The 26941-nt window shown below is 34.7% G+C and overlaps 1 protein-coding gene across 9 annotated transcripts in view; it reads left to right on the top strand.

Moving 5' to 3' along the window:
* The window catches only part of Oct-TyrR (Octopamine-Tyramine receptor), a 106111-nt gene extending 90733 nt beyond the window's left edge, over window positions 1-15378 (top strand). For all 9 annotated transcript variants that reach the window (XM_069054686.1, XM_069054680.1, XM_069054684.1 and 6 more), the window contains 2 exons: window positions 8418-8487; window positions 13188-15378. In XM_069054686.1, coding sequence (XP_068910787.1) covers window positions 13216-14601 — 1386 coding nt within the window. In that variant the 5' untranslated portion in view covers window positions 8418-8487; window positions 13188-13215 and the 3' untranslated portion in view covers window positions 14602-15378. The remainder of the gene's footprint in view (window positions 1-8417; window positions 8488-13187) is intronic.
* Window positions 15379-26941: the final 11563 nt, after the last annotated feature.

Here is a 26941-nt window from a genome sequence, read left to right as displayed (position 1 = left end):
GGACCCGCCCTATTTCTTTCTAGTGGCACAAAAGGCAAACATAAATTCCGGAAAACGCCCAGATTTACTTTTCGGAGATGCCTTTGCCCAAAATAAATCAAGAAAAACCCTAGAAAGCCCTGCAGACAATTATGATGTTTTCACTCAGACCGGCCTCGTAACAATAAATGCAGTTACCAGTTCGAGTGGAAATTGTCGGTATCGCCCTCCTTTGTCATTTTGCGACGCTCTGTGACTAAAATTTTCTCTTCGAGATAAAAAAAAAACACTTCCTCAATCGGTCATTTCGACACAGATAAGAAATAATTGTTTGTCGGAATTTTAGCCGACTTTCGTCTCTCTTTGTCGTAAAGGGATGAACATTTGGTAGCCGGTAATGACTGAGTCTTTGTGCTATTTGTCACTACTATCCTGTTCTGTCCAGAACTTTTACACATAAATTTAAAAGTTCAGGGAAAGTCGATATTACTGCATCATTATGTTGGCGCAACTTCAAGTTTTTGAATTTTTATAAAGATTCTGGCCTGAATAGTAAATCCGGACTTTTAAATTGCCTAATTTAAAAAAGGAAAATAAGTGGTGAATGTGACGGAACCCAAAAGTATTGATACTGTCTCGATCATCCAATGAGAGTAAAACTGAAAAAGTTATAATACTCGTTTTTTTATATTATGCAGATTGTGTTTTTCCTCGCCTTTTAATTAATGTACCTGTTGTAAAAATGTATTTGTGCATGAAAAACATTTACATACTTTCGCACAACGTCGTAGCAAGGTTGTAATTTGTGTTAAGAGATTTCTACTCAGAAATACAGGGTGTCCCAAAGGTACCACCTTTTTATTTTTAAAAAATCCTGACCCTCCATTTAGGAAATATACGCAATTTTAAAATATAAAAAAGGTAACGCTGTAACCTGAGAATTACCTCTACCTAGAAATACGTAATAGCATTGTATTATTGAATACCCAGGCAACCATTTTAATGGGCTTGAGAAGTAACACAACAATCACTTCAAGAAAAATTATTTTATTAAAAAAAAATTTCAAAATTTTGCATATTGAATTTTTTAAACTATTTTTCAGTACTCCATAACACTTCTAGATGACGCACCTTCAAGGAAAGGCGGTACTTTTGGGACATCCTGTATTTCTAATTGGAAATAGGATAATATCTTATGAGAGAAAAATAATAAAATTGAAACTACAAAAATTGAAAGAGAATTTTTTATGATCAATTAAGGTGTCTCCATCGGTATTAAGTAACACATTGTTACCTTACTTCCAAAATAAAACTTGCAGAGAACGATATAGTTATTTGGGTATAGAATTTTTGTACATATAAATATGTTGTTATTTTTTTTACATTAAAGAATAATCTGGTTTGCATTACCACAAAAATTGAATTTACAACGTTAACAATTGCGCCACATATTAGTTAAAAGAAGTTACTTCAATTAGTAAATGCATCAACAACAAAGCACAAATAAATATTACGATCAGAATGTTTGTGTTGACGTGACACAAATTAAATGATTAATAGATGCAGATTAATATACGTTTTCATTGAACAATTGACTGTTTATTTAAAATATGTAAATAGACAAATACAAATTCCTGTTTATCATAATACACAATCAAATTATTACATGACCTGCATACAATTAAAATAAAACAAACATAGCATTGTTAAAATACAAATTAATAAATAAACCGATAAATAAGAATTTTAAAAGCATAAATCATCTGCACATGACTTCCATACTCCGTAACTCCATAACTTTTACTTTCTCAATTTTAACCACATTATGTAAATTACGGACTTTCAGGCTCGTAGATTTGGTACATCGATGTAATACACTTATCTTACAACTTTTGGAACCACACCAGTCAATAAATCACTGGTAAATTCACTGTGTTCAAAAGATTAACGGACCGAAACTGTCAAGGATGAGTGTTCACGTAATAATAAGATCAGTAAAATGTTGCGCTTTAACAAATCAACTAACAAAAAACACTGTTCGGCATAACTTCACATATTTATTTTGAAGAGCAATCGAATTTGAATAAATTTTGCATGGATTTTCATCTGTTTATAACCTCAATGTGATCTTCTGTGAACTTCTAAATTACCGAAACTCCTTGAAGAAAACTTGGCCAAAAAATTCACTTCATACTTTTCTCTTAATAACAATAATAAAATCATTAATAAATTTCTGAATCACTAATTAACATGAAGACCATTGCAGGTGCCCAATTTTTTTTTGGACAAATTGTTAACAGATAGCTGTGGTTGTACAAGGTCATTATAAATGATTGTCCCATCGCAGTTGGCGTTGAAAATCCACACAAATTTTTGATGTGCCACACCCTTGGCAATACTAGTCTCACTCATGTTATGAGGCTTGCGGCACATTCAACCACGTCACCAATGCCTACTGCGATGGGACAATCATTTATAATGAGTGACCTTGTACTTGCGTTACTGAAATTATGTATCAACGACATCGGTTTTACAAAGAACAATTAATTGCTAACTGTAAATTTATCATTTTTTTCAAATAATGACAATATAACATTTCGTGTTATTCTGATTGTGTTGTTATATTCAAGAAAAATTAACCAATTAACGTAATTTTCTATGATGTCCATCAGCAGATCTCAGTTAATCAAAAGTCAGTAAACGTGAGCGTAAGAAATACTAATTCCTTAGCGATGAATAGCAGTATCAGATTTCAAAATTAGTTGAACCATTGTACCTCCAATAAACGAAGCTTAATTTGCTGTAATGGCTGCTGTTATTAGAGTCCGATTTTTTTTTTTGTTAATCATTAATCAATATGGTAAGTATTAAATATCTCGTTATAACTATTAAAGTTTACATTTTAGCTGAAAATGTAACCCTGGAGCTACCTACGTATGTGTAGGTATCTCGTTGTAACTATTAAAGTTTACATACATTTTAGCTGAAAATGTAACCCTGGAGCTACGTATGTGTAGGCATTATCTCTATTTATGATCCAAGAAAAAATATCACAAAAACTGAACTAGAACAAGTTCCAATGGCATTAAAGTAATAACCGACAATGACTAATCTACGGATACAAAGAAATACCGGGTGGTCGCGTGAAACGTTAAAGTGGGCACAAATCAAATTGACCTATTTAGAGCAACTAAAATACTTGAGTAAAGTGCTCGTAGGAACGAAAAATGTTTAAACAAAAATTATGTTGTTTAAAAAGGCACATATTTCAAGAACGAAAGTGAGAAAGAAAAGATTTGAAAACACATGGCTTGACTTGAATAATCCAGTCGTAAATGTCATTATTACGACAGTTCTCATGAACGAAGACCATATTGGTTTGAAAACAGTTCCTAGATGAATGAGTCACCGCTACCAACATTTGACTGAGCTGCCCTCCCGTCCAGTGCCACTGTAATTCTCAAATTTAAAGTTAGGTTATGTGAATCTTAGTCTGTGGTTAGGTACAACTATGTAAAGTTGCGTCACAAATCTGTGATGGTTCTGTTTTTCACAACCGCTCTTGACCATAAATTTTTTGAAAGATACGGTAGTTTGCATATTAGACACGTTCTATCGCAAACTAGTTTTAAAAATTCAAAACTACTTCACCGTTTACCATTTTATCTTGAAAATTGATGATGACATTAACGAGCCATATTTTTAACACAGCGTAATCATCTGAGCACCGCAAACGAGATAAAAAAAATATTAATCGAAAACTGCTCAATTTATTACCGCCAATTTAAAGATTCTGAACAACACTTTTTATATCGTAAATTCGTGTACGTGTCTACTTAATACCTGTGACATTTCCGCTATTCATTACGTTTTTATAGTCTTTTTATACACTTTTAACGCACCCCTTTACAAAGCCAAGCACACTTTTATTGTCCTCATAAATTTGGATCCTTGATGTGATTAAATTTCACACTGTTACAAAATAACCTCTTAGCTAATTGACTGAAACTGGTGAAAAAGTTTAGTTTACGACTTGGGGTATTGCCCAAAAAAAAACTCAATTAGAATTCTTGGGAGAAGTTGCGCGGCAACTTTTAAACTGTGTTGAGAGACAAATTTGTTGTCGCCGAAAGCTCTTAAATCTTCAGGTGCGTAATGAATTTATAGACGAGTTAGGTTTACATTACAATAAGAGTAATAAAAGTTAATTTGATACTAAGTGGATGAGGATGTAATAAAAATTAGATTGTTTGTTAGATGAGTTGAGAAAGAATGGATTTGAATTTATGTCTAACTAGCGAGCGTCGTGTTCTTCAGCACGCTTGAACAATTACCTCAACATGTTGGAACAATTTTCGAACTTTATCAGTTACATGTCATTTTCCAGGCGAACGCTTCAGAGTACGATTGAATTCCTCGGGAACCCATTCAAGCCTCGCTCAAACTTATTTTCAGCACTTAAACACTGTTTGAGGCAATCGATTTTCTGTAATCAAGGCGACTATAAGGTTACCGTAATCGAGTCCGGTAAATATGGGTGTTTCGCTGTTTATTGAGCTCGTTAACACGCCAACTGGTTTTTCATGAGTCTGCCCCAGTGACCGACGCCAGAATAAGCAACAATTAAAATAGGACACTAAAAGTACTAATAATAAAATTTTATAAAATAATAAGACTGAAAAGTGAAAAATTATGCAGGAAATAGATAAAAAGCTTGACTAGAAAATATTACTATGTAGTATCATGCTTATGGTGCTTTTTTAAAGTGTAAATTCATTAGAACATGTTGACAGCTAACCTAAAATTTAGCAACAAAAAATATTTCGTTTTTTCTTTCTTAGCAATGTTTTAGATTAAAAATAGAATAAGTAACGATTCCTATTCTCGAAGCGAACATCTAAGAGCACACTTGCTGAAAACAAAGATGTTCCATTATGTGTCGATTAAACCTAAACAAATGTCATTCGTGTGAAACGGCGGGAAATTCAAACTTTACACTGTTCTAAACGGTTTAGTTTACTATTTCCAACGCCTACTCAGCCCAGGATTTCATTTGAACGCATAATCTTAAGAAACTACACTTTTCTAGACATCCTATAAAGTATAACGACAAAATTGATACATCAAAAAGGTGAGATCTAAAAAACTTCAGCCTCGTATTCTTACGTGAAACACGTTGTATTTACAAAACAAGTTATAGAGAACGTTTAAATCTAAAATTAAATAAGTACACGAACAGATTTATCATCTTCAGCAGCTTTTTCACAAGATATTAGAGGTAAGATATGAAACAAATTCTTTTTTGTTTACGCTGTTAAATAGTCAAACAGATTGCTGAGAAGTTTTGAAGAGGGTGGTGATGCGTGTTTCTGAAACTTTATTTTTTTCTTACCGACCTCTCGAATAAATATCCATAAAATGAAATATATAGCAATATCGATCGAATTGTGTCCTTTTAGCTATAGCTTTAAAATACACTGGAAGCGCGAGAATATTTACAATAAAGTTTTAAAGCAAACAAAAAATCTCTTGGTTAAACAAGGTATTCAGGTTGCTGATATAAATAATGTGCCTTTTTTCCTTGTTTAATTTTCCTGACATCCTTTACATTCAGGTACATCAATTCTGTAACGTATACGCTCAAAAATATAATTTTATAGAAATCACTCCTATTGCAGGCAAAGTGGTGCACCAGTACTTCTAATGAATGTTCTTGCATCGGTCTGGATTCACTCCAACTTATACAATATTCAAGTCTTCGTCTGCATTTCATTCAAATTCAATATTGCGACCCTAACGTAATTTCCTTTACCTTGGGCATTGATTCAATAAGGATTGGATGCAGTTTACATATTGCTCTTCCTGCATATTTTATTAAATTATCATGAAAGAACGGTTATATAAAATACAGCGTCAGGAGACTAAACAAATAGACAAGACGTATTCCAGATCCTGGAATTTCGTTAAAAATTCATGCGGGATTCCAGAAAAATATCGAGCCGGTTGGTTGCAAACCGCCAAGAGCTGTCTCTTCCGAAATTATGGCAATATTTTTAGATTGTATCTCTCGACTTTATTACTCGTTAAGTGTCTCAAAGGAAACGTGAAATGGCTCGATTTACTCTGCGGCAAACCAGCTATAATTCCCGCGTTTACTTCATGCGAATGTATCAGATGATAAGCGGATTATGGATCACGTTTTATGTGCCATTGACAGTTCGCTGCTCATAATTAGCAACATGTGAAAATCACTTTGAATAAATCTGCTTTATGTCGATGTGCAGATAATTCAACGTGTGTAATTAATAAACCGCATAAATGGTAATGAAATTAATGAAAATTGGAAGTTATAAGTACGCACGCATTTAAAAAATATAATTTATTACGTACCACATTATTTTTTTATCAGGATGTAGGCGCAATAAGCTTTTAAACGGCTCTCCAGACAAGTTAAGCCGCTTTTAATGCTTTTGAAAAGGACGACCTGCCACTAAAGCGTACACTCTTTTGTCTATTCACCAGTATAATGCTCTTAGTACACGTTAATACAACAGATTTTTGTACTTTATTTCCATTGAAAGTTGCGAAATCTGGGATCATTCAAAATTCGACGTCCGTTGCAGAGGGGAAAATTTACAACAGGTTTAAAGAATATTTATGACATCTTCATTCGACTTTATATGTTAATTCTCTAAATCATCAATATATTGTACATAATAGTTATTTGTATATCAAGGCCGCGAAATCGTTCTTTAACGTACCGAGAGAGAAACTGTCGCCGAGGCCGTTCGCGGCCGAGGCAAGACAATCTCGAGGATGGGTGGACGACACCTAAAAAAAAAATCTTTTTTGACAATAATAAAGATCTTACAAAATCAGAAGAAATGTGACAAAAATTCTAGAACTTCAGGTGTAATATGAGCCTAAAAATTGATTTTTTATACAGAAATGTTGATATAGAGTTGATACAGGGTAAGATGAAAAATGGAAGTATCAAAACAATAGAGAAAGTATCAAGGCCGTTGAAAATTATGACGGCAGATTATTATTGGAATATAAAAATGGACCTGGGTAAATAATCAAAAAAGTAATTGTTTTTCATGTCTCAAGAGAAGAGAAAACATCATCAAAAACCCACTCTTTATATATGTTCACATAACATTTATTAGTAATTGCCAAGGAGGATTTTTCAGCTGGAAAGTGTTCATTAAAACTCTACCAATATTGACATATTTAACATTTTTGTCTACTGATTTCCAGTTCATGCATGACTAAAAACGAGGGTAGCATAAATTATTTGACATCCCCAATATGCAAGTAAAAAACAGGCTCAAAGTCTACACTAAATGTGTATCTTTTACATTCTCTCGTACTTTCTAAAAAAACTGAGGAGTCGCCAAAAAAAATTTGATTACCACTGTACTGGACAAAAAAGTACTAAACGAATTTGTAACAGAATCTTGGATATCTTGAAAGCTTTCATGATAAGCCAAGAATTGTCGTTGTTTCTTTTTTAAAATGTGTGTCAGAAAATATGAATAAGAAGTTTTAATTAAAACTCATTTCGTATAATTCAAAAATTTCAATGCAATTCTAACCCGGACATTTGCTCGTTCCATTTGTGTTAATGGTTCTCCTTGTTGCTACTTACAGCGTAAGCTTTTGTGAAAAGCTCCGTGATAACAACGATATGACCAAATTCTTATACACATCCACGTTCCTGCTGCGGATTAAACAGCAAGATGTTGACGCTATTTAGCAGTATTGCAGTTCCCACGATTTGTGAGTAAACTGTTGAACAATACACGTCTAGAAACGTAAACATAAAACCGACAATTTTCTCAAAACCTCGCATAAATACAGAAGCAAGTAGATAACTCTTGAAGATATAAAGCCTGTAAACCCATTAAGTTAATGAGTCAGCTTATCATAGCGTTAACATTAAACTTAACTGCACCATATCCAGCGTAACAACTAAACTAAAACCGTGGAATTAATTTTAACATATGTATACACAAAATTCATTCCACTTCCGTAACAACGATTTATAAATTTTTGAACCGCGAAATACAAGCTTCGCTTTTTATTATTTATCGTCTCTCGAGCTGGCAACTTTAAAATGCTCTTTAAAGCGGTTGTGGTTTTGTAAATGTTTACAGCGTCTTGAGATGAAATTTATCGGGGGAAGCCTCTTTAAAAGCAATTACTGGAATCACGGAGCTCCTAAATATAATTGTTGACAAAAAAATTCAGACTTACCTTTTATGTTGTCATTTGGACGACCCCTTGTCGAGGAAATGTATCTTTGAAAATGATAGCTTTAAAAGTTGGCTTCCAGGCCCTGCGAAAACCTGTTGAACCGAAGCCAAATCATTCATCAAATATTTCCACTGGTACTTTTTGCACCGCAAAAAATAACGACTTGTTTATTGTTTCAGGATCGTAATGGAGTCCGACGAGATTGGATGAACTGTTGAAAGCTTCACAAAATGCGAGGATGTAATTAAGGTAAAGAAATTCATCTTTGATAGTCAGCAACACACAAACGAATTATAAATAATTTTTTACCTAAAATTCTTAATATAGCCGCCTTTGTCGATTTAAATTTGAAGCAAAAATTAATCACAAATCTAGAGCTTCCATTTATAAAAAAAATTAAATGAAAATATCTTTTTTAATATTGTTTGGTGAGATTCCCCCATAAATTTGTTGTAGAAACTTGAGAAAGGCGTTTTAATTACCGAAATAATTACATTTGGAATTCCATCCCTCGTCAAATTTTTGTTCTGCTTGATAAATGCAAATTGTTTAGATTATGTTTCTGATTCAAATATTAATTCTCAATGCTTCATTTGAATCCAATCAACTGGAGGAATTACGCCGTTCCGATCAGATATTATTTCCAAATGCAGACGTTTCAGTTTTTTGATTCCATCTCAAATCCGTCTTCATCAAAAGTATTAAAGCAACTACTTTTCAGAAATAATATTAAAGTGAGAACTTGAAACTTACAGCTTAAAAATAAAGCTTAAAAGTGGGATTTTCAAAGAACGAAAGGAAAATCAATTGTAATCTCCCGGATTTCACAGCTGCCACGAAGTTCAGCTTTGCACCAATCCTTTTTAAACATACGATCCATCAGCAAAAAGCTTCGAAATTAAAGAAGCATCCTGACCGCAATCATGATTATTCATAACTTGTGGATGACTGTGATTCGAATTTAATCTAGCAATTTCACATTCCATCAAACAATAAACTCACGAGAATTTACAGGATTGATAAAAAATATTCAAACTTTCCGTATCTCATTTTTAACAAAATAACATGCCATGTCCTGTGTGGTAAACTAATCAAGAGGATAATTAAATTATCCTAGAGGAACACAGATGTCTAACTTTCAACATGTTCCAGTATTATTAAACTAAGTTTACTTCTATTACCTGACGAATGATTCCATTTCTATGTTGTTTTATTAGACAGAAAACAGCTTAGTTTTTTTTTTACATAACCAGGAAATTATAACCTTAAGATATCTCGCTACAACCTCTATTGATTTCATATTGTGTTACGTTTAATTATTGGCAAAGTCATCGCTTCGGTTTCAAAGGGTTTCTAGAACATCACCGACCACCTAACAGCACTTACAAGGTCTTAATCAATTTTCGATAGGTGACATTAATTTGTATTAACAATCTCTAACGAAGGCGTGGGTAACCAATCTCACTGAAATAACCATTTTGGATAATTTGAAAAAGATGTAAAATTAAAATTTATTTGAAAAGTAGAAGAGATGAGCCGATTCTGTTATGAAATAACAAAATAAAAATTCAACCAAAAACATGAAAAATCTTTGCATTATAATCTCTGAAATGCGTTATAATCTGTTCAAACACTTCAACACAAATAGAAAAACCAGGAAATAGAAAACTAGACCATTCCGGTGCTGTTTCCGTTATCACATTTATTTTTTAAAACATAAGCAAAAAGTAGAAATTCTATTTTCAGAAGGTGATTATTTCATCCATGAAAAATGAATCTAATGATGTGATTTTTTGCAAGGGTTTATATTTTGGTAGGAACTATAAAATATCAAAAATCGACCTAGGTTCCGAAGGTACAGTAAGGCAACCTTCCTCGTAAATAAATTTGATTGTGATCCTGTAACGATTTAGGAAACCTAACGGTGGTTGGCCATATCATCACATTTAAATGTACAAAGTTGGTGCGCATAGTTCTGGCTTCCTACAATCAGCCCTATACAATGTTTTATAGCCAAAAGTTTCCGCAAGATACAGCACAGCTATTTAGCAAATTCACGAGCATGGTGCAGCTTCGCACGTAAATAGCCGGGTGTATCGACCGATAAAAAAAGCAAAAAAAAAAACAAGTCAAGTGTCAATAGACCGCGTTTGTTGGGTTACGGCTGGGGTTAGTCGTCATTTCAAATGACAAAATGATAAATGAGTTCGCTTCTCAATTCATCAAGTGATAATTTTCAGATACTACAAAGACAACCACAACAGATCGCCTGAAATGGCACTTTGAATTATTCAAAGTCGAATACATTCCTCGAATTGAAAATTTTAAGCCACTACTTCAAAGCTTCACCGACAAAAGAGACTCATAACTTTCGTTGTTGTTCTTCAAGCTTCGTAATTTACGTCGTTGAAAAGACAGCTTGCATTTTGTTATATGTGCAGCATAGTGGAAATGCTGGCTTATCGGAAACTTTTTTCAGAATGCAAATGGGATAAGTGCTAGAACATCATCAATTTGTGGGGATAACACATCACTTTTTTCTACACTACTCCTAAAACACGATTTATCTTACGGCACGAATAGGAAAAAGATAAAGGAAATGTGCGCGTTCAGATACAATTACATCGAAATCTTCACGGCCAAACAATCTAGCCGTGAGCTCGCCTGGCGCCTCCACCATTTTTGAAACGTCTTGCACTATTTTTTCTGACTCTTTGTAAATTATCACGCATTCAAATGAAATCCTGAGCTAGTAGGCGTTGGGAAAATTAAACCGTTTAGAACAGTGTAAAATTTGAATTTCCCGCCGTTTGACACGAATGACATTTGTTTATGTTTAATCTGGATATAATTGAACATGTTTGTTTTCAACAACGGGTGCCCTTAGATATTTGCTTCGAGAATAGGAACCGTTAAGTTATCCTATTTTTAAGGTAAAACATTGCAAAGAAAGAAAAAAACAAAATTTTTTGGTTCTAAATTTGAGGTTAGCTGTCAACATGCTCCAATTAATTAATCTACGCTTTAAAAAAGCACAATTGAGGGTTTCCAACGCCTTCCCAGCCCAGGATTTCATTTGAACGCGCGATAAGTATTTTTTTTAATTTCGTTGAAAGGACAAATACATGAAACTCTACACTGCAGTGATCGTTATTGACTATCAATCTCAATTCCTTCACAAAATCGAGAACCATCATGAAAGCATTATTTTGTGCAGCACTATTTAAAGACGATTTATGATAAGAAACCTTATCGCTAATTTCAGTTTTTTGTGAAATTTTTCTGATTGATCTTTCATTAATTCGTGAGAATTGAGACGTAGCTGTGTTTAACTTTCCTCAATTTAATTTTTAAGGTTTGTGTGATAATGTTAATAAGTACTGAGATTTTAATAACGGAAATGGGGGTTTCAAATGCAGCAAAAATGTTATTCCTCTGAAGTTTTTGTGGAAAATCTGAAATAAAACTGTTTTTCCTTTTGTATATTGGAATTTAAAATTAATGGGCCGTATCACGACACCCTTATTAAATTTAATCATGACTAATTACGATGGTGACGAATTCATCTCTTTCTGGCACGTTATAATTACATAAATCTATATCGTTTTATGTTTATTTTAATCACGACTTTAGTTATCCGCAACTTTAATAACGGTGCGGTGTCGTGATACGGCCCAATATGTTTTGTGAAATTTCATATTTAATTTTTTCGAGTTTATTTTCAATTTTATAGCTTTTCGTAAAAATCGCTTATTTCCGATGTGCTAAATTTTGAATATTTGTTAGGATAAATAGCCATTTCAATTGCGTTAAATAAATAACATTAACAATGTCCAATTGTTATTATAAGAACGAACACAGCATCGAGGCCAGATTTATTATATCGGGTGTTCATCCTAATTTATCCTCAAAGTTGGAGTTGGAGAATCGATTGTGAACACACCACTTCGTCAGTCTGCAGAGTAAAAACACAAACAACGCAAAAAATGAGGTTAGATTTAAACAGCTAATCATAATCCGTGGTGCGTTCACAATCGACTCTTCAACGCCTACTTTGAGAATTAATTTAAATGAACACCCGATATTTCTAGTAATGAGGGTATGAAGAGGTTACTGTGCTATAAATAGCAATTCATTTAGAACACTGAGGATCACTATGAGCTAGTTTTTACTGCAAAAAACCGATTTTGTGTCTCTCTGCATTTAAATTTTAACAAACTCGTCGCTGTCACTAATCCTCTCCCATTTTTCAATCCACAACTGATACCGTTTTCATTAGAGCAAACTTTTAAACTGTTCAGTCTACGTCAAAAGCGTTGTAAGCCGGCAGCTGTTGGCGACTCAATAAGAAGGGATAAGTGGTGGTGGGCATTAACGTTGACTTTGGGTTTTTTTGCAATATGTTTAAAAGGCAGTTTCTATGGCGTGACATATGTTGTAATAATTTTAACGCTTCTGGGTTTATTGCTGACACTAAATCTTTAGAACAATATAAAAAATACTGCCGCAAAAGTTAAGGGCTTTTGTTGTCTGTTGATACTTGCCGTCGTAAATTCCTTAAGCGAAGGCAACATGTTGCAATTTTTCCCGGCTCTGTTAAAGGATATAGGCCCATATATTACAATCTCGGCGCCGAGCAATCAAAATCTATCGAGAAAGCAGGTGTACCAAATTTACATTTATTTTTTGCGAAACCTGGCTGCTTCTTAGCAAATAATATATCATCCCCGATATTAATTATAAGACGAAGCTAGCCAATAGGGGGACTATACGAGTATGTTGTTAAATGAAAGTCGATCGAACGCAGCAGGATGGGACTAAAGTAGAGGCAATAAAAAGGAATCTGCCGTTCCTTTGATCGATTATTTTATTTTTTGTTCCAATTTTTTCATTAGTGCCACCGGTTCTGCAAATATGAATCTAACCGTTATGTTTTCTTGAATTTGCAGACGCCCTCTCCGTGATCAAATAATCAGCATGTCTGAAGAGAACAGCAGCTGCATGCCAGAACTCCCCGGCAATTTCTCGACAATCTTCGGGCAGACGGACGTAGCCGAATGGGAAGCTATCCTAACAATCGTCACTTTAACATTCATCATTCTCGTGACGATAATTGGAAACGTGCTGGTGATTTTAAGCGTCTTCACATACAAGCCGCTGCGGATAGTACAGAACTTCTTTATAGTGTCGCTGGCTGTGGCCGATTTGACAGTCGCCATCCTCGTCATGCCGTTAAACGTGATGTTATCGATATTAGGACGGTGGGTCTTCGGCATACACATCTGCAAGATGTGGCTCACATCCGACGTCCTTTGTTGCACCGCTTCCATCCTTAATTTGTGCGCGATAGCGCTGGACCGCTTCTGGGCCATCACCGATCCGATCAATTATGCCCAGAAACGCACCTTGAAAAGGGTGTTGTTAATGATAGGTGGAGTTTGGGTGCTGTCTCTCTTAATCAGCTCGCCGCCTTTGATCGGCTGGAACGACTGGCCAGAACCTGAGGAGTTTCAAAGAGTGCAAGAGTGCAAACTAACCGAACGTCAAGGTTACGTCATTTATTCCTCGTTAGGTTCATTTTTCATCCCTTTGTTTATCATGACAATAGTTTACGTAGAAATATTCATAGCCACTAAGAGGAGGTTGAGGGAGAGGGCGCAAGCTTCGAAAATCAACGCCATATGCAAAAACCAGTCAGCTCTGATCAACAATAAAGAAGTACAACCAGACAGGGAGAGCGTCAGTAGTGAAACCAACCACAACGAACACCCCGAGATTGCAGCTAACGGCAAGACTAAAGAACGCAAACACAAGAAGACTAAGAAGAAGCGAAAAGATGACAACACCGACAACAACACATACTTGAAACCTATTCTAGTCCACGAAGATTCCTTGACAGACAATCCTGAAACTTCCTCAATCTCTCAACGGCGCAACTCCAACCCCTGCACTTCCGACAACCAGAAGATCACAATATCCGAATCTACCACTGTGTCGAACTCGCCCCAATCCAAGTCCAGCCACCCCAACAAAGTCCAGCTGACCGAATCGACAGTCACGATTAAGAAACCGGGAATTGTTTACCAATTTATCGAGGAGAAACAACGCATCTCTTTGTCGAAAGAACGACGAGCAGCTAGAACACTCGGCATCATAATGGGAGTGTTCGTAGTTTGTTGGTTGCCGTTCTTCCTCATGTATGTCACAATCCCCTTCTGCCCCAGTTGCTGCCCTTCCAAGAGACTCATAAATTTCATCACATGGTTAGGTTATATTAATTCAGTGCTCAATCCGATTATTTACACGATTTTTAACCTGGACTTCCGACGTGCTTTCCGGAAGCTTTTGGGGATGCGGCCGTGAGTTTTCGACGCGTGTGTTTGCAAAATTTAAATATATCCGTCGACAACTAATTCATGATTCCCGCGTTATTTCAACAAAGACTGATTTCACTTAGAGACGATCCGTAGAGTTGCATTTTTTTGGTGTAGATTTAATGTTCTAAGTAAGACAGATTTGTTATGTAGAGCATTCCATGCTAAGTAATTGTGTGTCATCGAATGGGTTTGCCGATTCTGTTGCGAAGCATTCGAGCCCAATGCTTCCAAAAGGATTTGGCAAAGATTTACGCTTATTTATATTGTTAATGTACATTGTTGGATGCCATCTCTAAATTGTAAATTTGCTTAAATATCTTGTATATAAAAAATTATAACTATTAAACTAGTTCTTCTTTCAGTGATAGAAACTGTAAATTTTACTGTGTGATATTTACATAAAACTCAAAACGTATTTTCTGATTTCAACTCAATTACTGGTTTTTAAAGATTTTATTTTGCGAGATACACACTTTTAAAAATCGTTGACTTTTTAAAAATGTGCATCAATTTCCAGCAAACATTTTGTACAATTTGATGTTTTCGCTAATTTTGAAAATTTTATAAACTGGTTTTGTAGCTACAGGGTGGATCAAAATAAAAGTAAAACTCTGTAAATACTATTAAATATTATGCTGGTCTACCAAAACTCTATTTTAGCGTCTTTGAAATCAATTTACTTTTATCGACTCACTCTGTATCAAATTTTTTGAATGTATCGTAAAAAATTTAGAAATCAATAAAAGTCAAAAAATTTTGTTTACGCTTAATTTATTATTGCCAAAAAATATTTCTCCAACAGTTGAGCTATTTATTTTGCCGTGGCAAAAGTGCCTTAAGGTTTCTTTCAGCACTCGAGTGAAGCGAGACATTGTTTAGCAATTTCCCAAAATTGGATTGACTCCAGTTCCGTTATTTTCGTGGAATAGATCCAAATTTCATATATATTTTTTTTTGTTCACGAATCTTCCCGCATATTATGAAAATAGAATGCAAATCGAACAACAGCTTAGGCAAATTTGAGAGATCACCTTTGAGATTGAAAATCTTTCCCAATTCCCACCTAAATAAATACGGAAATATATAAAATTCTTCCGGATTCCGTTCAGAATGTTTTTAAGGAAAATTTCAGTTTGAAAATAGGAAAACTACGCCGAGTTATTAGACCCGGAGGAGAAAACCATTTAACAAACGCATCAATGTTTTATTTTGGTTTGTTAAGAGAGGGAAAGTTGAGTGAACAAAGTTAACTAACTGCTTTCCCCAGTGGTTGTCGTTGAAACAAAGATATGTGGTGAAAACTATACCGACTGACATTACCAAAGCAGTGTGGGAATCGCTGAATGATTTACAATGAAATTAAGCGTGAAAACTCAATAAATATCTCTTTTTAATTTCCACTTTTAAATTCAATAATTCAGTTTTAACATCATTAATCATGATTACAGATAAATATATCATTTATATTGGAAGAGATTCAGATTCATCAGTTATGATCATTATTACTCGGCTTTTTTTCAGATTATAAAACCCACTTTTTACTTTCCGAACTCGGCTAATTTTTGTAAATATAGATGATTGATTCATTCTCATAAACATAAATCCTGAACCAGGCAAAGAAAATAAACACAAAACCTTCATCAATTATTCAGGGGATCGATAATAGATAATTATCCTCCAATTACCACCACCTCGAGCAAAAATCGAGGCTTATTATGAATTAATTATTGCCTTCCATTATTTTCTTTCGCTCGTAATTGGATAATATTTTCTCTCCGAGCTCCAAGTTGCTGTTTACCCTTCGAACCACATGAACAAGGTAAACGAATTGATAAAACATAAGAACAGACGGAAACCCTACGAAATTCGATTGAACTCGCAATATTACTTTACTTAACAAATTTGATTAATTTAGTCTGACCCTATTCAAATTTGACCAACTTCTTAAAATTGTTTAAAGTTGGGAAATATTATACAGGGCCGTTATTTAATATCAAAGTTTTACTTTATTCAAATTATTTCACAACTTTCGCTTTAAAATCCATTTCTTCAAGCTTTGCTCTGCGTCGACGAAAGGACTTACTCGTACATCGTGCGGTGAGTTTTTAACACTTGGTCGATCAAACAAAACTCCAAGTTCTGAAGGGCTGGAAATGTTGTAATTAAACCAAAGAGGTTGTGGCATTTATTACACTGAGCTATTTAGTGATCACTTAAATTTGGTATTATTTAAAGATGAATAATTACCGCTTGCAACTATAAAAAGTTTTCAGATAAATAAATCGTTTTATTATTGAATAATTAAACAATCAAGAAATGGATCTTGAAAGAATTTTAGTTTTACTCTTGACTGGTGAAATTTCACTCAGAGAAAGGCAAATATGACAAAACATGATACCCATCGTTAGCTAAGTTTCTTGGAAAATTACAATATTTAATAAGTAAAAAAAATAGCAGACTTTAAAAAATGTACTTCTTAGAATCGTCACAAAGACAATAATACACTAATGTGTATTACCGTTTCTCGTCAAAAAAAACATAATTTTTTCATCGTTCAATCTGTAAAAAAATATAAAACGAAGACTGTTCTTTTCTTACTAAAAGCCTAACAGTGATAAAAAGCATACGCTACAAAAATTAATAATTTAACGTCTTGGTATTTGTTGTTGAATAAATTTTATAATAAAATTCATAACCTGGGGCAATTTCAAATATTAGAGAACAGCAAACTGTTGTATATGATTTAAAATAATTAATCATGTAAAAGTAAATTTCATCTTTCATTCTTTAGGATTTAATCTTAGACTGATTCCACTAAAATCTAACCCAAGGCTTATAAATGTTTTAAAAAATACTGAATTATTCATGATAAAGTTGTTTAAAAAAATTGTAGTCAAGTGATACGATGCTCTCTTTTGTTTCCATTAATGCATTAATTCATCAGCTGTCAGATCATAAATGTCAGACGTCAATTATTTCGCAAACAAGGGTTTAAATTATTGATTTAATTTACAATACAATAATGATCAAAATTCAGCGATATACAGGGTGTTATTGAAAGTTGTGCAGATATTTTAATCACGAGCTACTGGCTTCATGTAGAACTCGGAAAAAATAAAATGACAATGCGGTTTCCTTGTTTTAAAGCATATTTCCTATAGGTTACTTTGCATTGGCGTACATTCTATAAAACATGATATACAGGGTGTATTTTTAAAATGTCCAACATTTTACCTACGAGGTTGTAGGACAACGTAGAAAACTAAAAACAATTGAAAAAAATTGTAGCTCAAAAAATAAATGTCATTTTTTTTGACATAAAATTTTTTAAATATTTTTTCCGAGTTCTACATGAAACCCGTAGCTCGTGATTAAAATATCTGTACAACTTTCAATAACACCCTGTATGTGAAGGAAATGTCAAATTATTAGTGAAAAGAAAAGGTTTTGTAAAAGAGAGAAAACCACGGCCTGCTTGGCCCTTTCTTTTTGAACAGAAGCAGCCAATTTTTTGTTACGCTCCCTTCTGGTCTTATGATCCATTTTTAGAATGTTGGTCTTTCTGAAAAACTGATGTTTCGATTTTCCTCAAATAACCTCGCTTATTTCTGTTTCCTCGCTTAAGTTTGTCCACATTTAGATGCCACTGAACCACATCTATAACCATAGCAACAGTATCGTAACCATTGTCATAGATTAGTTGCAAATATTTAAGTGGATGCTGCTACGAATTTGATCGCTTCTGTACCTTTCTTAACAATCACTTCAGAATTCATACTTATCGACAGCACAATGAAGTCGATAAAACGAATGAAATTGCTGACAGAAAACTTTGAAAGAGTTTCGTATCAAAAGTGTCGATACAATTATCAAGGGTATATGAAGGCGTATTTCCTGGTATAGACCGAAGTTGCCCGCGATGCCGTCGTAAATATGGATTTCTCCGTTTCGTGGCTCGGCGGAATTTTAATTTAAAGTGCAAGTGCAGTAAGGCGGTAGAGAAGGCGTGCCACGTCGTAAATCTTAAAAGTAAAAGCTTGAAACCGTTCTTGTGACTTAACGATACGCCGGTAATGAATATACAGGCTAAGGCCAGGTTGGGCTGCAAAAATAATGAAGAGGAGTTCAAAACTTCCGCATCCATTAATGGATTGAATGGTTTATAGCTAACTTTCCGAAGACTTCAAATTCTAAACTATTATAACAACCTCGCGCGTCTTCTCCTCAAATATTTACGAAATTGATCAAATTATTAAAACTTGAATATTAATTAATATCAGCCTAAAACAGCATGTTTATTATTTTAGGAAGGGTCCCCCTAATTTGTGTTTAGTGTTCAACGTTCCGAAAATACAAACCCTCCTGTTTGCTCTTCGATCTTCGTTGATTCCCAAAGAATCTACTAAATTCTCTCTCTCTTGGAAATGGGATGCCGACGCGTGATTTGCCTCTCAAGATTTGTTAATTTTAACACCCACGTTTAAGTGGACTCTTTCAAAACACATATACGTGTACATGAGACGAAACGTGGAACGTTTTTAATACTTGTTATGCGAGGGAAGGTCTCTTTAAAATTTATGTGGCGTTTACAGGACGCGAAACACAATTTCCACCAAACATAAAACTGCAATTCCATGCTGCACCATTGTTGATGCAATAAGCGAATACGGTCGGCTATACTTTACCTTAATCTCTGCATTTATTATAATTGGAAACACTTCTCTGGAATATTAAAACCGACTTATTCACATAATGAAAAGCTCTAATTGATTATTTTCAAAGCTGCGGTCTTGAACCACTCTTAACATCTTTATGGTGAATGGTAACATTTATAACGTAGGTATCCCAGAAATAATGATAATATTTTTAATCACTAACAGAATTCATCACCCACTAAGTTAACGAGTTATGTATCTGGCAATTTTACCCAGTGACAATGACCTTGATATAATAGTTATTATCAAGTGCATAAAAGAGCGTCTATCTTCTTTTTACAGACTTTCATTCCACTTCACTTGTTAGTTAGTTAGTTAGTTAGTTAGTTAGTTAGTTAGTTAGTTAGATAATAATTTAGGGTCAAATCTTGTAATTCAATTTTGACCCACTTCCACATACTCTATCGATTAGAAACTTTGCACACATACGTAGTTCCAATGATAGTTCGATATATTATTAATTCATTAATAGAAGAATTTTCTGGGGTGTAACGTAATTTAATTTTATTTTAATGTAATGAAAAATACGCCCCCGAAAGATTATAAAAGAATAAAATCTTAATAAACAAAAAAACTTTTATTTTTAAAAAATTTACTAGAAAGGAAAATTTAATTTTTCTTCGGCCTCAATTGATTTATTTCCGATCTAAGAAATGAATGATCTTGTAATGTGGCCTTCCAAATAGCTAGTTGTTTTGTTTAACAAACACAAACCACTGAAATAGCCACCGACATGATTATGACTCTATTTAGTTTATACAATTCATACCAGATGTCTCACTGATAAATGGATTCACGAATGTGGTTGTAGTGTTGCAACTAGCTGAATAAAAAAAATGTTCTTAATTGTATTGCCGACTTAAACACTCCTTCTTGATCATCCAGGACATAGATACTTTAATTTCAGTGTTAATTCGTTTAAAATAACGAAAAAATAAGCTGCAAAGATACCTGATTTTTGCAGGTCAATGACATTCTAGTGCTTTTACAAATCCCCAAATTGCGCAGTCAAACCAACCTGACCCACAAAACGACAACAAACGTAAGCTTTAGGTAACGAAAAGGAATTTAAAAAAGTTTTAACAACTTATTACACTTCGTTTTTGTCAATTTTGTATAACTAAAAAAGTTTTTAAGTGTTCGAAATATTTGAAATGTAAGTTCCTAAATAAAAAAAAAGGTAAAACTCTCCTAGACAGAAAACAGCACGATAATTCAACTTGTCAAACACACCAGAGACTAAATTCTTTTGAGAGGACTTTGAGCTTGCTCACATTATTGTGGAAGAAAACGAAAAAATGGAAAATTGAACAAACTGCTTTTACAGTGCATGTCTATCCTTCATGTACATGGCATCTTGTGGACGTCGAAGGATAAGGGATTAAGTTTTTTCCTCCGAAGAATATCAAGACTGAGATTTTCTGTGATTCTGTGAAACATCCCATGACTTTCATGCATTCACGCTGAACGACTGAATTTCTTGATCTGATTATGACAAATATATAATGGAAAAGACATTGTTATCGTTTGCCTTATATAATTTTATTTAATATCAAACTGTGTAAAATATTTGAAGTAGAGAACAGACTTTGAATGTCTAGTACCAAGTTTAATTTCATTTGTAAGTATCAAATCTGATGACAACTGGGGAAATTAAAATATTGAGCAATATAATATTGTACCAGTGAAGATTGCGAGAAAGATATAATTAATATAAACTTTGAAGTGAGCTTAACAACTTGGAGTAATTAAGGGCAACTTTCTTGTATTGTTCTTATTAGAAATCGTAATTCCTCTTAATTTCTTGGCGCATATTGGTCGTACTTAGCAATCGTGGTGATGAAAAACACATAAAAATGTAACGAATGGGAAGTTTTAGATTGCTTTAGCGTCATAACTGGGTCAACGTTTTTCCCAAAATTGTCGCCAGGCATTAGCTTCGAGTGTATAACGTCAGGAGAAACAACAAAACACCGGTTTTATTACGTCTTAAAACAATTCAAAGTTCAGATAAAGATTACATCCGAAATATCTAGTTTCATTATACCTAATTACTCCGAAGAAATCTCTCTAGTATGTATTTCATGGACTGAATAATCAACGAAATTAACTAAAATGGGGGTGGAAACATTCCACAATACACTTGCTGTAATCTACTCGATTACAGAAACTTGAATGTGTACATTTAGTCTTTTTCCAAAGATGGTCATCGGAAACCGGAAAAGTATATTTTGGTCTTGTAATCGGAGCTGCAAATGCATCAGAGTGCAACCGGAGAATTTCATTTGCAGCTAAAACTAGAAGGAGGTGTAATTATGTTACAGGATTCCCATTATCTGGCGTCGGGTCGAGTTTCCTAAATGATATACACCCACATATGAATTTAGTGTTATTACAACCAATTAAAATGTTTAAAATATGACAGCATTAGGGCGCATTAAACTGCACTCAATTATAATGGTTTTGTGCGAACACCAACAGTATTTCTGTCAAAGCGATAGAAAATTTCAACAATGTACGTATTTACAAAAGATAGAAGGGAGGGGGACATAGTTTTTTTCAAAAAATTTTTGTCGCCGATTCGAACCAAATTGCTGTCAGTTATTGTATAGGATAAGTTGAATTCAGGTATAGTAAAAGTTCCGGCCATTGAACCCATTTTTTGCTGTGGGAGCCAAAAATATGAATTTTTTGGTTTTTTGCGATTTCGCTAAAACGGAAAAATCCATGTAAATTTTTTCGAATCAGAAGAAGCGCCTTGACAAGAGCAATCCAAAGGTGCAAAATTCATTGCCATATGTGGCTTAATAAGGGAGCAATGGGCGTTTAAATGATTTTCCGAAGTGAAAATTACATAGAAGGGGGGGGTACGTGGTTCTTTCTAAAATTTTTTTGTCGCCGATTCGAACCAAATTGCTGTCAATTATTGTATAGGATGAGTTGAATTCAGGTATAGTAAAAGTTCCGGCCATTGAACCCATTTTTTGCTGTGGGAGCCAAAAATAAGGATTTTTTGGTTTTTTGCCTTTTTCTCTAAAACGGAAAAATACAGGTAAATTTTTTTCGACTCAGAAGAAGCGCCTTGACAAGAGCAATCCAACGGTGCAAAATTCATTGCCATATGTGGCTTAATAAGGGAGCTATGGGCGTTTAAATTATTTTCCGAAGTGAAAATTAGACAGAAGGGGGGGGTACGTGGTTCTTTCCAAAAAATTTTTGTCGCCGATCCGAACCAAATTGCTGTCAACTATTGTATAGGATGAGTTGAATTCAGGTATAGTAAAAGTTCCGGCCATTGAACCAATTTTTTGCTGTGGCAGCCAAAAATATGGATTTTTTGGTTTTTTGCGATTTTCTCTAAAACGGAAAAATACAGGTAAATTTTTTTCGACTCAGAAGAAGCGCCTTGACAAGAGCAATCCAACGGTGCAAAATTCATTGCCATATGTGGCTTAATAAGGGAGCTATGGGCGTTTAAATGATTTTCCGAAGTGAAAATTAGATAGAAGGGGGGGGTACGTGGTTCTTTCCAAAAAATTTTTGTCGCCGATTCGAACCAAATTGCTGTCAATTATTGTATAGGATGAGTTGAATTCAGGTATAGTAAAAGTTCCGGCCATTGAACCAATTTTTTGCTGTGGGAGCCAAAAATATGAATTTTTTGGTTTTTTGCGATTTTCTCTAAAACGGAAAAATACAGGTAAATTTTTTTCGACTCAGAAGAAGCGCCTTGACAAGAGCAATCCAACGGTGCAAAATTCATTGCCATATGTGGCTTAATAAGGGAGCTATGGGCGTTTAAATGATTTTCCGAAGTGAAAATTAGACAGAAGGGGGGGGTACGTGGTTCTTTCCAAAAAATTTTTGTCGCCGATCCGAACCAAATTGCTGTCAGTTATTGTATAGGATGAGTTGAATTCAGGTATAGTAAAAGTTCCGGCCATTGAACCAATTTTTTGCTGTGGGAGCCAAAAATATGGATTTTTTGGTTTTTTGCGATTTTCTCTAAAACGGAAAAATACAGGTAAATTTTTTTCGACTCAGAAGAAGCGCCTTGACAAGAGCAATCCAACGGTGCAAAATTCATTGCAATATGTGGCTTAATAAGGGAGCTATGGGCGTTTAAATGATTTTCCGAAGTGAAAATTACATAGAAGGGGGGGGTACGTGGTTCTTTCCAAAAATTTTTTGTCGCCGATTCGAACCAAATTGCTGTCAACTATTGTATAGGATGAGTTGAATTCAGGTATAGTAAAAGTTCCGGCCATTGAACCAATTTTTTGCTGTGGGAGCCAAAAATATGGATTTTTTGGTTTTTTGCGATTTTCTCTAAAACGGAAAAATACAGGTAAATTTTTTTCGACTCAGAAGAAGCGCCTTGACAAGAGCAATCCAACGGTGCAAAATTCATTGCCGTATGTGGCTTAATAAGGGAGCTATGGGCGTTTAAATGATTTTCCGAAGTGAAAATTAGATAGAAGGGGGGGGTACGTGGTTCTTTCCAAAAAATTTTTGTCGCCGATTCGAACCAAATTGCTGTCAATTATTGTATAGGATGAGTTGAATTCAGGTATAGTAAAAGTTCCGGCCATTGAACCAATTTTTTGCTGTGGGAGCCAAAAATATGGATTTTTTGGTTTTTTGCGATTTTCTCTAAAACGGAAAAATACAGGTAAATTTTTTTCGACTCAGAAGAAGCGCCTTGACAAGAGCAATCCAACGGTGCAAAATTCATTGCAATATGTGGCTTAATAAGGGAGCTATGGGCGTTTAAATGATTTTCCGAAGTGAAAATTACATAGAAGGGGGGGGTACGTGGTTCTTTCCAAAAATTTTTTGTCGCCGATTCGAACCAAATTGCTGTCAACTATTGTATAGGATGAGTTGAATTCAGGTATAGTAAAAGTTCCGGCCATTGAACCCATTTTTTGCTGTGGGAGCCAAAAATATGGATTTTTTGGTTTTTTGCGACTTTCTCTAAAATGGAAAAATACAGGTAAATTTTTTTCGACTCAGAAGAAGCGCCTTGACAAGAGCAATCCAACGGTGCAAAATTCATTGCCACATGTGGCTTAATAAGGGAGCTATGGGCGTTTAAATGATTTTCCGAAGTGAAAATTACATAGAAGGGGGGGGTACGTGGTTCTTTCCAAAAATTTTTTGTCGCCGATTCGAACCAAATTGCTGTCAACTATTGTATAGGATGAGTTGAATTCAGGTATAGTAAAAGTTCCGGCCATTGAACCAATTTTTTGCTGTGGGAGCCAAAAATATGGATTTTTTGGTTTTTTGCGATTTTCTCTAAAACGGAAAAATACAGGTAAATTTTTTTCGACTCAGAAGAAACGCCTTGACAAGAGCAATACAACGGTGCAAAATTCATTGCAATATGTGGCTTAATAAGGGAGCTATGGGCGTTTAAATGATTTTCCGAAGTGAAAATTACATAGAAGGGGGGGGTACGTGGTTCTTTCCAAAAATTTTTTGTCGCCGATTCGAACCAAATTGCTGTCAACTATTGTATAGGATGAGTTGAATTCAGGTATAGTAAAAGTTCCGGCCATTGAACCCATTTTTTGCTGTGGGAGCCAAAAATATGGATTTTTTGGTTTTTTGCGACTTTCTCTAAAATGGAAAAATACAGGTAAATTTTTTTCGACTCAGAAGAAGCGCCTTGACAAGAGCAATCCAACGGTGCAAAATTCATTGCCATATGTGGCTTAATAAGGGAGCTATGGGCGTTTAAATGATTTTCCGAAGTGAAAATTAGATAGAAGGGGGGGTACGTGGTTCTTTCCAAAAAAATTTTGTCGCCGATTCGAACCAAATTGCTGTCAGTTATTGTATAGGTTGAGTTGGATTCAGGTATTGTAAAAGTTCCGGCCATTGAACCCATTTTTTGCTGTGGGAGCCAAAAATATGGATTTTTTGGTTTTTTGCGACTTTCTCTAAAATGGAAAAATACAGGTAAATTTTTTTCGACTCAGAAGAAGCGCCTTGACAAGAGCAATCCAACGGTGCAAAATTCATTGCCACATGTGGCTTAATAAGGTAGCTATGGGCGTTTAAATGATTTTCCGAAGTGAAAATTACATAGAAGGGGGGGGTACGTGGTTCTTTCCAAAAATTTTTTGTCGCCGATTCGAACCAAATTGCTGTCAACTATTGTATAGGATGAGTTGAATTCAGGTATAGTAAAAGTTCCGGCCATTGAACCAATTTTTTGCTGTGGGAGCCAAAAATATGGATTTTTTGGTTTTTTGCGATTTTCTCTAAAACGGAAAAATACAGGTAAATTTTTTTCGACTCAGAAGAAGCGCCTTGACAAGAGCAATCCAACGGTGCAAAATTCATTGCAATATGTGGCTTAATAAGGGAGCTATGGGCGTTTAAATGATTTTCCGAAGTGAAAATTACATAGAAGGGGGGTACGTGGTTCTTTCCAAAAATTTTTTGTCGCCAATTCGAACCAAATTGCTGTCAACTATTGTATAGGATGAGTTGAATTGAAGGTATAGTAAAAGTTCCGGCCATTGAACCAATTTTTTGCTGTGGGAGCCAAAAATATGGATTTTTTGGTTTTTTGCGATTTTCTCTAAAACGGAAAAATACAGGTAAATTTTTTTTCGACTCAGAAGAAGCGCCTTGACAAGAGCAATCCAACGGTGCAAAATTCATTGCAATATGTGGCTTAATAAGGGAGCTATGGGCGTTTAAATGATTTTCCGAAGTGAAAATTACATAGAAGGGGGGGGTACGTGGTTCTTTCCAAAAATTTTTTGTCGCCGATTCGAACCAAATTGCTGTCAACTATTGTATAGGATGAGTTGAATTCAGGTATAGTAAAAGTTCCGGCCATTGAACCCATTTTTTGCTGTGGGAGCCAAAAATATGGATTTTTTGGTTTTTTGCGACTTTCTCTAAAATGGAAAAATACAGGTAAATTTTTTTCGACTCAGAAGAAGCGCCTTGACAAGAGCAATCCAACGGTGCAAAATTCATTGCCACATGTGGCTTAATAAGGGAGCTATGGGCGTTTAAATGATTTTCCGAAGTGAAAATTACATAGAAGGGGGGGGTACGTGGTTCTTTCCAAAAATTTTTTGTCGCCGATTCGAACCAAATTGCTGTCAACTATTGTATAGGATGAGTTGAATTCAGGTATAGTAAAAGTTCCGGCCATTGAACCAATTTTTTGCTGTGGGAGCCAAAAATATGGATTTTTTGGTTTTTTGCGATTTTCTCTAAAACGGAAAAATACAGGTAAATTTTTTTCGACTCAGAAGAAACGCCTTGACAAGAGCAATACAACGGTGCAAAATTCATTGCAATATGTGGCTTAATAAGGGAGCTATGGGCGTTTAAATGATTTTCCGAAGTGAAAATTACATAGAAGGGGGGGGTACGTGGTTCTTTCCAAAAATTTTTTGTCGCCGATTCGAACCAAATTGCTGTCAACTATTGTATAGGATGAGTTGAATTCAGGTATAGTAAAAGTTCCGGCCATTGAACCCATTTTTTGCTGTGGGAGCCAAAAATATGGATTTTTTGGTTTTTTGCGACTTTCTCTAAAATGGAAAAATACAGGTAAATTTTTTTCGACTCAGAAGA

Source organism: Tenebrio molitor, chromosome 7, assembly GCF_963966145.1.
Source record: "Tenebrio molitor chromosome 7, icTenMoli1.1, whole genome shotgun sequence".
Lineage (NCBI taxonomy): Eukaryota > Metazoa > Arthropoda > Insecta > Coleoptera > Tenebrionidae > Tenebrio > Tenebrio molitor.
Note: the sequence above shows the minus strand (reverse complement) of the source record. Positions and strands in the feature narration are given on the sequence as shown.